This window comes from Salvelinus namaycush, chromosome 12 (assembly GCF_016432855.1).
Source record: "Salvelinus namaycush isolate Seneca chromosome 12, SaNama_1.0, whole genome shotgun sequence".
NCBI classification, from domain to species: domain Eukaryota; kingdom Metazoa; phylum Chordata; class Actinopteri; order Salmoniformes; family Salmonidae; genus Salvelinus; species Salvelinus namaycush.
Window position 1 is genome coordinate 32,756,442 of NC_052318.1, and position 11,882 is coordinate 32,768,323.

Genomic DNA, 11,882 nt, shown 5'->3' on the forward strand with positions numbered 1-11,882 from the left:
GACAATGGAGTGCTGAGTACCAAGCAGTTAGCACGTTTGGTAGGATACTAATGACCATCAGCAGCATCAGAGCTTGGAGAAGCCTAATTACCGTGACTAAACAGTCACGTGGAATTTGACTGCCTTCATGACTCGTAATAATAATAATAACAATAACAATAATACGGTCACCGTAACAGCCCTAGTCACCATCTCCAATTTGTTCCACCCCACTTTATTTTATTTAGAGTAGGATTGCAGCCTAAACGAGAAATACGTTTTTATATTATTGGTAGTAACCATCTGGATGTCACCGTGATACAGTCTACCCTGCTCAATGGGGGAGATTTTGCGCTGCAAGCCAACAACACGGGGCAGCGTATACTTCGCTCCTGCTTGCCGCAGTAAGGAGATGAAAAAAGCTAGATCAGGGGTCTCCAACAGGTTGATCGCAAGCTACCAGCAGCTCGCCAAACAATTCTGAAAGTGCATGTATTTTTCACCTGTTTCACCAAATACTATCAAACCAATCTCAATTATCAGACAGCTCAAGCTCTATCCAATCAAATCCACATTATCCCACCCTTAGCCAGAATTCAATTGAAAAGCACAATATCTGCCAAAAAGTTCCATCAATATTGCCCATGTATGTCCAGTACCAGTCAAAAGTTTGGACACCCCTACTCATTCAAGGGTTTTTGTTTTGACTATTTTCTACATTGAAGAATAATAGTGAAGACATCAAAACTTTGAAATAACACAAATGGAACCATGTAGTAAGCAAAAAAGTGTTAAACAAATCAAAATAGATTTGAGATTCTTCAAAGTAGCCACCCTTTGCCTTGATGGCAGCTTTGTACACTCTTGACATTCTCTCAACCAGCTTCATCAGGTAGTCACCTGGAATGCATTTCAATTAACAGGTGTGCCTTGTTAAAAGTTCATTTGTGGAATTTTTTTCCTTCTTAATAAGTTTGAGCCAATCAGTTGTGTTGTGACAAGGTAGGGGTGGTATACAGAAGATAGCCTATTTGGTAAAAGACCAAGTCCATATTATGGCAAGAACAGCTCAAATAAGCAGAGAAACAACAGTCCATCATTACTTCAAGACATGGAAGTCAGATAATCCGAACATTTTCAAGACCTTTGAATGTTTCTTCAAGTACAGTCGCAAAAACCATCAAGCGCTATGATGAAACTGGCTCTCATGAGGACTGCCACAGAAAAGGAAGACCAAGAGTTAGCTCTGCTGCAGAGGATACGTTCATTTGAGTTAACTGCACCTCAGAATGCAGCCCAAATGCTTCACAGAGTTCAAGTAACAGACATCACAACATCAACTGTTCAGAGGAGACTGCGTGAGTCAGGCCTTCATGGTAGAATTGCTGCAAAGAAACCACTACTAAAGGACACCAATAAGAAGAAGAGACTTGCTTGGGCCAAGAAACACGAGCAACAAACATTAGACCGGTAGAAATCTGTCCTTTGGTCTGATGACTCAATTTGAGATTTTTGGTTCTAACCGCCATGTCTTTGTGAGATGCAGAGCAGTTGAACGGATTATCTCTGCATGTGTGGTTCCCATCGTGAAGCATGGAGTAGGAGGTGTGATGGTTTTATTTTTATTTAACCTTTATTTTACTTGGCAAGTCAATTAAGAACAGATTCTTATTTACATAACGGCCTAGCCCGGCCAAACCCTAACCCGGAAGATGCTGGGCCAATTGTGATCCGCCCTATGGGACTTCCAATACGGCCGGATTTGAAACAGCCTGGAATCGAACCAGGGTCTGTAGTGACGCCTCTAGCACTCAGATGCAGTTCTTTAGACCGTTGCGCCACTCAAGGTGCATTGCTGGTGACACTGTCGGTTACTTATTTAGAATTCAAGGCACACTTAACCAGCATGGCTACCACAGCATTCTGCAGCGATACGCCATCCCATCTGGTTTGCGCTTAGTGGGACCATCATTTGTTTTTCAACAGGACAATAACCCAACACACCTCCAGGCTGTGTAAGGGCTATTTGACCAAGAAGGAGATCGATGGAGTGCTGCATCAGATAACCAGGCCTCCACAATCACCCGACCTCAACCCAAATGAGATGGCTTGGGATGAGTTGGATCGCAGAATGAAGGAAAAGCAGCCAATAAGTGCTCAGCATATGTGGGAACTCCTTCAAGACTGTTGCAAAAGCATTACAGGTGACTACCTCATGAAGCTGGTTGAGAGAATGCCAAGCTGTCAAAGGCAAAGGGTGGCTACTTTGAAGAATCTGAATATATTTCGATTTTTTAAACACTTTTTTGGTTACTACATGATTCCATGTGTGTTAGTTCATGGCTTTGATATTGTCACTATTAATCTACAATGCAGAAAAAAGTAAAAATAAAGAAAAACCCTTGAATGAGTAGGTGTGTCTAAACTTTCAACTGGTACGTGGTACTTTTATATAAAGCAATCACATTATAATAAATTACCAAACATAAGCTCTTTAACCCCACCCCTTAGCCATTCTCAGCCCATCCCACCTATCACCATAGACCACCCTCATTTGGTTTCCATGTGCAATATATTTTTTAAATTGTGCTATTTTACTTACATTTTGAACCATTCTAATCGTATAGTACCAACAGATTGTGTGCTAAAGATGAAAACCATTCCTACGAGTATTATTATATTATTTAGTGGCTGATGGCTTCCCAAATCGCCCCACATCAATAAATTGGTTATAACAAACTCTGAATGTGACAGTCAAATGGATGCAGAGGACATGACAAATAAACTAAAAAAAGGGGAATATTTACAGGTTGCTCAGGAGGTAAAGGGAAAGTCAGATGTGTGGAATAAATGTGACTAGTTGTGGAAAATACTGGAGATCAAGAAAAATAAGGTAAGGAGCATGCGCTGTGTGCATATTGTGTGTGTCAAACAGGTGCTGTATAGATTTCAAAATGATCAGAAAAATTATATTGTACAATGTAAACAATAAATAAAGTATAAGCATACCAGAGAGTCTGTTGTAACTTTTTTTTGTTAAGCCTTTATTACAGCAGACTTACAACAGTCGCATTCATTCGTGAATGCAATTTTCTAAATGGAACGGTTTATTCTTGATTAAGCTAATTATTCTAGGCTTGCTTTATTTTAAAAACTAAAACGCTTGATTGCATTTCAAATCATGAATGACTCATAATGAATGACTCACATTATGTCATCACATAATGTGTGATGACATTAATGAATGAATGATTGATACAGTAGCCTATAGAAGTATTGAAATAAAGGCCTAAGTAAGTTATGGTATTAAGGACTCAACAGGATCCGCTCTTAGGCCTACAGCTCAATGGTGGTTATACAAGGCTTCTATACTAAGCCTACTAATGATAATGACATTAATAATGAGAAAAATAAAAATTGCGTTATTATTATAAATATAATATTTGACAATTTGGAAGTCTAAACACTAAATAAATTATAAATATTACCAGAGCCTGTTCTAATGGAGAAAAAAAAGTGTCAAGCCTTTATTACAGCAAAGCAAAAATTAAAAACAGACTCATTTTTTTTTATTGTTTACTTGATGTCATTGCGTGAGGCTTGGTGTTCACGGAATCAGTAGGCTATTAAACACTCAAACAGGCAACAGATGCAGGTTCAGTCTTATTTCTGTAGATATATTGATGATTTAAAAAGGCAGGCACATTTAAAAGTTAGGCTATGGATTATAGACCTAATTAAGTTTGGGTTTCCTCTCTCCTCACTTTTCTTAGACAATAAGTCAAGGGCTGTGTTCTCATCTCATTCTGCTGATGCCTCCCCTGCATTGTTCTCAACACCAATATGCTGGTTAACTTTGTTATTATGCACAAAGCAACATGCTCTAGGAAAAGGCGCCAATTCAATAGCGCACTGATGTGTTTCAGAACCGTGGAGAGTAGAGGTCGACCGATTAATCGGCATGGCCGATTAATTAGAGATTATTTCAAGTTTTCATAACAATCGGTAATCTGCATTTTTGGACGCCGATTATATTGCAATCCACGAGGAGACTGCGTGGCAGGCTGACCATCTGTTCCACGAGTGCAGCAAGGAGCCAAGGTAAATTGCTAGCTAGCATTAAACTTATCTTATAAAAACAATCAATCTTAACATAATCACTAATTAACTACACATGGTTGATGATATTACTAGATTAACTAGCTTGTTCTGCGTTGCATATAATCAATGTGGTGCCTGTTAATTTATCATCGAATCACAGCCTACTTTGCCAAACGGGTGATGATTTAACAAAAGCACATTCGCGTCATATGCAGCAGTTTGGACCGCCTGGCTCGTTGCGAACTGTGTGAAGACCATTTCTTCCTAACAAAGACCGTAATTAATTTGCCAACATTTTACATAATTATGACATAACATTGAAGGTTGTGCAATGTAATAGCAATATTTAGACTTAGGGTTGCCACCTGTTCGATAAAATACGGAACGGTCTCGTACTTCACTGAAAGAATAAATGTTTTGTTTTCGAAATGATAGTTTCCGGGTTTGACCATATTAATGACCTAACGCTCGTATTTCTGTGTTCATTATATTATAATTAAGTCTATGATTTGATATTTGATAGAGCAGTCTGACTGAGCAGTGGTAGGCAGCAGCAGGCTCGTAAGTATTCATTCAAACAGCACTTTCCTGCGTTTGCCAGCAGCTCTTCACAATGCTTGAAGCACAGCGCTGTTTATGACTTCAAGCCTATCAACTCCCGAGATTAGGCTGGCAATAATATAGTGCCTATAAGAACATCCAATAGTCAAAGGTATATGAAATACAAATGGTATAGAGAGATAAGTCCTTTATTCCTATAGTAACTACAACCTAAAACGTCTTAACTGGGAATATTGAAGACTCATGTTAAAAGGAACCACCAGCTTTCATATGTTCTCATGTTCTGAGCAAGGAACTTTAACGTTAGCTTTTTTACATGGCACATATTTCACTTTTACTTTCTCCAACACTGTGTTTTTGCATTATTTAAACCAAATTGAACATGTTTCATTATTTATTTGAGACTAAATAGATTTTATTTATGTATTAAATTAAGTTAAAATAAGTGTTCATTCAGTATTGTTGTAATTGTCATTATTACAAATATATATATAAAAATTCTCTGTCTTAGGTCAGTTAGGATCACCACTTTATTTTAAGAATGTGAAATGTCAGAATAATAGTAGAGAGAATGATTTATTTCAGCTTTAATTTCTTTCATCTCATTACCAGTGGGTCAGAAGTTTAAATACACTCAATTAGTATTTGGTAGCATTGCCTTTAAATTGTTGAACTTGGGTCAAACGTTTTGGGTAGCCTCCACAAGCTTCCCACAATAAGTTGAGCGAATTTTGGCCCATTCCTCCTGACAGAGCTAGTGTAGCTGAGTCAGGTTTGTAGGCTTCCTTGCTTGCGCACGCTTTTTCAGTTCTGCCCACAAATTTTCTATAGGATTGATGTCAGGGCTTTGTGATGGCCACTCCAATACGTTGACTTTGTTGTCCTTAAGCCATTTTGCCACAACTTTGGAAGTATGCTTGGGATCATTGTCCATTTGGAAGACCCATTTGCGACCAAGCATTAACTTCCTGACTGAAATAACCTTACACTCAATGTCAACAAAACAAAGGAGATGATCGTGGACTTCAGGAAAACAGCAGAGGGAGCAGCCCCCTATCCACATCGACGGGACAGTAGTGGAGAAGGTGGAAAGTTAAGTTCCTCGGCGTACACATCACGGACAAACTGAAATGGTCCACCCACACAGACAGCGTGGTGAAGAAGGCGCAGCAGCGCCTCTTCAACCTCAGGAGGCTGAAGAAATTTGGCTTGTCACTTAAAACACTCAAACTTTTACAGATGCACAATCGAGAGCATCCTGTCCGGCTGTATCACCGCCTGGTACGGCAACTGCTCCGCCCACAACCGTAAGAATCTCCAGAGGGTAGTGAGGTCTGCACAACGCATCACTGGGGGCAAACTACCTGCCCTCCAGGACATCTACACCACCCGATGTCACAGGAAGGCCAAAAAGATCATCAAGGACAACAACCACCCGAGCCACTGCCTGTTCACTCCGCTATCATCCAGAAGGCGAGGTCAGTACAGGTGCATCAAAGCTGGGACCGAGAGACTGAAAAACAGCTTCTATCTCAAGGCCATCAGACTGTTAAACAGCCATCACTAACATTGAGTGGCTGCTGCCAACATACTGACTCAACTCCAGCCACTTTAATAATTAAAAATAGGATGTAATAAATGTATCACTAGCCACTTTAAACAATGCCACTTATATAATGTTTACATACCCTACATTACTCATCTCATATGTATATACTGTACTCTACCATCTACTGCATCTGGCCTATGCCGTTCGGCCATCGCTCATCCATATAATTTTATGTACATATTCTTATTCATTCCTTCACACTTGTGTGTATAAGGTAGTTGTTGTGTAATTGTTAGATTACTTGTTAGATATTACTGCATGGTCGGAACTAGAAGCACAAGCATTTCGCTACACTCGCATTAACATCTGCTGACCATGTGTATGTGACAAATAAAATTTGATGTCTTGATGTTGCTTCAATACATCCACATAATTTACCTTCATGATGCCATCTATTTTGTGAAGTGCACCAGTCCCTCCTGCAGCAAAGCACCCCCACAACATGATGCTGCCACCCCTGTGCTTCACGGTTGGGATGGTGTTCTTCAGCTTGCAAGCGTCACCCTTTTTCCTCCAAACATAACAATGGTCATTGTGGTCAAAAAGTTATATTTTTGTTTCATCAGACCAGAGGACATTTCTCCAAAAAGTACGATCATTGTCCCCATGTGCAGTTGCAAACCATAGTCTGGCTTTTTTTAATGGCGGTTTTGGAGCAGTGGCTTCTTCCTTGCTGAGCGGCCTTTCAGGTTATGTCGATATAGGACTTGTTTTACTGTTGATATAGATACTTCTGTACCTGTTTCCTCCAGCATCTTCACAAGGTCCTTTGCTGTTGTTCTGGAATTGATTTGCACTTTTCGCACCAAAGTACGTTCATCTCTAGGAGACAGAATGCATCTCCTTCCTGAGCGGTATGAACGTTTGTTTGTACAGATGAACGTGGTACCTTCAGGCGTTTGGACATTGCTCCCAAGGATGAACCAGACCTGTGGAGGTCTACAACTTTTTTCTGAGGTCTTGGCTGATTTCTTTTGAATTTCCAATGATGTCAAGCAAAGAGGCACTGAGTTTGAAGGTAGGCCTTGAAATACATCCACAGGTATTGATGTCAATTAGCCAATCAGAAGCTTCTAAAGCCATGACATCATTTTCTGGAATTTTCCAAGCTGTTTAAAGGCAAAGTCAACTTAGTGTATGTAAACTTCTGACCCACTGGAATTGTGATACAGTGAAATAATCTGTCTGTAAACAATTGTTGGAAAAATACTTGTGTCATGCACAAAGTAGATGTCCTAACCGACTTGCCAAAACTGTAGTTTGTTCACAAGAAATTTGTGGAGTTGTTGAAAAACAAGTTTTAATGACTCCAACCTAAGTGTATGTAAACTTTGACTTCAAGTGTGTGTGTGTGTGTGTGTGTGTGTGTGTGTGTGTGTGTGTGTGTGTGTGTGTGTGTGTGTGTGTGTGTGTGTGGAGGCTGTGTGGAGGATATACACTGCTCAAAAAAATAAAGGGAACACTTAAACAACACAATGTAACTCCAAGTCAATCACACTTCTGTGAAATCAAACTGTCCACTTAGGAAGCAACACTGATTGACAATAAATTTCACATGCTGTTGTGCAAATGGAATAGACAAAAGGTGGAAATTATAGGCAATTAGCAAGACATCCCCAATAAAGGAGTGGTTCTGCAGGTGGTGACCACAGACCACTTCTCAGTTCCTATGCTTCCTGGCTGATGTTTTGGTCACTTTTGAATGCTGGCGGTGCTTTCACTCTAGTGGTAGCATGAGACGGAGTCTACAACCCACACAAGTGGCTCAGGTAGTGCAGCTCATCCAGGATGGCACATCAATGCGAGCTGTGGCAAGAAGGTTTGCTGTGTCTGTCAGCGTAGTGTCCAGAGCATGGAGGCGCTACCAGGAGACAGGCCAGTACATCAGGAGACGTGGAGGAGGCCTTAGGAGGGCAACAACCCAGCAGCAGGACCGCTACCTCCGCCTTTGTGCAAGGAGGAGCACTGCCAGAGCCCTGCAAAATGACCTCCAGCAGGCCACAATTGTGCATGCTGCCTGCAGAACCACCTGCAGAACCACTCCTTTATTGGGGGTGTCTTGCTAATTGCCTATAATTTCCACTTTTTGTCTATTCCATTTGCACAACAGCATGTGAAATTTATTGTCAATCAGTGTTGCTTCCTAAGTGGACAGTTTAATTTCACAGAAGTGTGATTGACTTGGAGTTACATTGTGTTGTTTAAGTGTTCCCTTTATTGTTTTGAGCAGTGTATATATATATATATATATGCGCACCTGCTTTTTTTGGTCCTCCAATAATCGGTCGACCTCTAGTGGAGAGCGACCGCTATCCAACGAGGCAGAACACGCAATTGTTATAAAATGATTTTTTTTATTAGCGTTGCACCATTGTTCTTATGAAATATAACCATATACAATTTCAGTAGCACGTCTTAGACTGATTGACTGTGCCATCCCCAAGGCCTCCACAATGGATCAGTCCACTCAGTGCGAATCAGACAGGGGTCTTGTACACAATATGATATATTTTTAAATGTTGCTACTGCCCGACTAAAGAAATCTTGGTCGACCAACAGCCTATTGACCAAACAATTGACCAGGACTTAATTGAGTCAGCCAAATCCTTTTTATCCTTGTCAAACTTGGTGCAAAATCACACCCACGGGTAACCTAGCAACATTCAAAGCCACGCTGATTGGTCATAGTTCTTAAGTTCCCTGTGAGGAAGTAAACGTGCCTGAGAGGAAGAAAGCGCAAAGGGGAGTTGAGTTTGTTTCGTGCCTGCCATACCACGAATTGTGGGAGACACGCAGTTTCCTGGCCTTGTTTGAAATCAGCTAAACGAAAAGCAAGCAAGTGACTCTGTAGATACAGTAGCTAACATTACATGATTGTCAGTAATTGTGAATCAATGGAGCTTGCTTTACCCATTCAGCTAGAGCTAGCTATGCAGCATCTCTTTTAGTTGCCAACTAGCACAAATGTTAATAAGCTAAGTCTCTCAATAGTCCTTTCTTTAACACTTACATAACCACACTAAGCTAATGCTAGACAACGCACACTACTAGACAGCATCCATGTGAGAGACAGACTCGGTCTCGACCTTTAAGTCTTTATTTAAGACTCAACTCTTCAGTAGGTCCTATGATTGAGTGTAGTCTGGCACAGAGGTGAGAAGGTGAACGGAAAGGGGGTATCCGGGGGTATCGTCGGACGGGGCCACAGTGTCTCCCGACCCCTCCTGTCTCAGCCGCCAGTATCTACGCTGCAATAGTTTGTGTCGGGGGCTAGGGTCAGTCTTATGTCTGGTGTAATTCTCCTGTCTTATCTGGTGTCCTTAGTGAATTTAAGTATGCTCCCTCTAATTCTCTCTCTACTTCCCCTCCCGGAGGACCTGAGCCCTAGGACCATGCCCCAGGACTACCTGGTCTGATAGCACCTTGCTGTCCCCAGTCCACCTGGACATGCTGCTGCTCCAGTTTAAACTGTTCTGCCTGCGGCTATGGAACCCTGACCTGTTCACAGGACATGCTACCTTGTCCCGAACATGCTACCTTGTCCCGGACCTGCTTTTTTCTACTCTCTCTCTCTACTGCACCTGCTGTCTCAAACTCTGAATGCTCGGCTATGAAAAGCCAACTGACATTTACTCCTGAGGTGCTGACCTGTTGCACCCTCTACAACCACTGTGATTATTATTATTTGACCCTGCTGGTCATCTATGAACGTTTGAACATCTTGGCCATGTACTGTTATAATCTCAACCTGGCACAGCCAGAAGAGGACTGGCCACCCCTCAGAGCCTGGTTCCTCTCTAGGTTTCTTCCTAGGTTCCTGCATTCTAGGGAGTTTTTCCTAGCCACTGTGATTCTACATCTGCATTGCTTGCTGTTTTAGGCTGGGTTTCTGTATAGCACTTTGTGACATTGGCTGGTGTGAAAAGGGCTTTATAAATACATTTGATTGATTGATAACACTTGTCTGCCGAGCATTCAAATAACAAACATTAAATAAAAGTCTGCACAGCTTACCTACCTCCAAAAACAACGCAACTATCCGTGATGTTGATGCTATCCATCTGGTCAGTCAGACTGGCTGCAATCACTCACACAAAAAAATCTACATAGTTCAATGCAACTTCATATACAAATTCGGGAAAAGCAAGGTAAGGCTGGAAATGTTTTGGTGGGGATTCTGTCTCTACTTCCTCCGTCTCTCGCGCGCCTTTACTTCGTCACAGTGAACAACCGAACTCTGGCCAATCAGCGCGGCTTTAAATGTTGCTAGGTTTCTCGTGGGCGTGGTTTTACACCAAGTTTGGCGTGGACAGTTTTGGACGACTGACTGAACCAGTACGTCTCCACTCGACTCTCGCTGCGCGACAAACGTCATCAATTTAGGCGCTAGGCGTGTCTGTACAGCCTCTCCCTCAGCAAATACTAATACTGCTTGCTTGCTAATAAGATTATCGGCAGTCAAAGCTAAAACACGTTTTACACACAACTGGCCATTTAACCTAAATAGAACGTTTGCTAGATGGAAGCTCGTCAAAACTGAAAACTAGTCGTTGCAAGTTTCCAAAAATGACAATCATCAATGAAGCTTTGGCACGCGCTGTACTTACCCTCAAAGCTGCGAGGTCGATGTCATCCAAGCTTCGTGTGGGGGCGTTTTCGGACATACTGGCAAAAGTAGTAAATTAGTAAAAAAAAGTAGCAGCCGGTAGAAAATCCAGGTGGCCCAATGTTTAATTTAGCTGTGTCCTGCACTGTCAGGTCCCGCTCAGACAGATATGGGGGAACCTTATGAGACTCGACTTGCTAACATAAACAACCAGACGCAAAAACGGCAAGGCGAAATGCAGTTAGCTAGCAAGCTAGTCCCATTGCGTTAGAGACCCAATATTGTGCTGCACTCTATGCGTTCATTTTGGCAATATTAATACGTATATGTTGCATGACAATTCGAACGAAGTGGTCGTCTACATATACTTTGAATGTTTAACTACACGATACAATTATGTTTGTGAGATTAAACAAAAGTTAGAATAAGTAGCTAGCTAAGTTACCTGGCTAGGTAGTTAGCTGTTGGCTAAATAATAACAGCGCAATAATACGAAGGTGGTCTGCAGCAGAGCTGTTAACGTTATCTAGCTAGCTACCCACGCACAAATCAAAAATAAGATTTATTTTGAATAAGCTTGCATTCTAGCTGGCCGTAATTCGCGTCCTGCATAGACTTAATGTTCCACAAATGACGTAGCAAGCAAATGGCGCGGTCAGTATATCATATGTAACCAGCTAGCTACGTCGAATGTCCGACATTCGATATCTGAACACAAACTTTCACTCCTTTCGCGTTGACACAGATCGCGCCTTGCACTGCCTGTACCGACGGTGAAAAAAAGCAGTTTCTGTACGGATCCAATTGTACGAATTTGAGCTGGTTCGTACTTCTAAATATATACTTTAGTTAAGAGTATAGTTGATACCATCCAAGTAATTTCCCGATATATAGTCCATAAACTATTTCATCGCCATGTTTTGGTAACGTTAGCCCTGTTCGTCTGTGTGATCGGCTATGACGTCCCTTTACAGCAAGTGTGCATCTATACACACACAACACCCTTTCCTCTCTACTTTTTTTTCC

General features: G+C 41.5%; 1 protein-coding gene across 1 annotated transcript in view; it reads right to left on the reverse strand.

Annotated features, from left to right (window-relative positions):
* Positions 1–11,882, reverse strand: part of mink1 (misshapen-like kinase 1) — a 52,742-nt gene extending 40,860 nt beyond the window's left edge. The window contains exon 1 of the mRNA XM_039005539.1: positions 10,858–11,882. Coding sequence (XP_038861467.1) covers positions 10,858–10,914 — 57 coding nt within the window. The 5' untranslated portion in view covers positions 10,915–11,882. The remainder of the gene's footprint in view (positions 1–10,857) is intronic.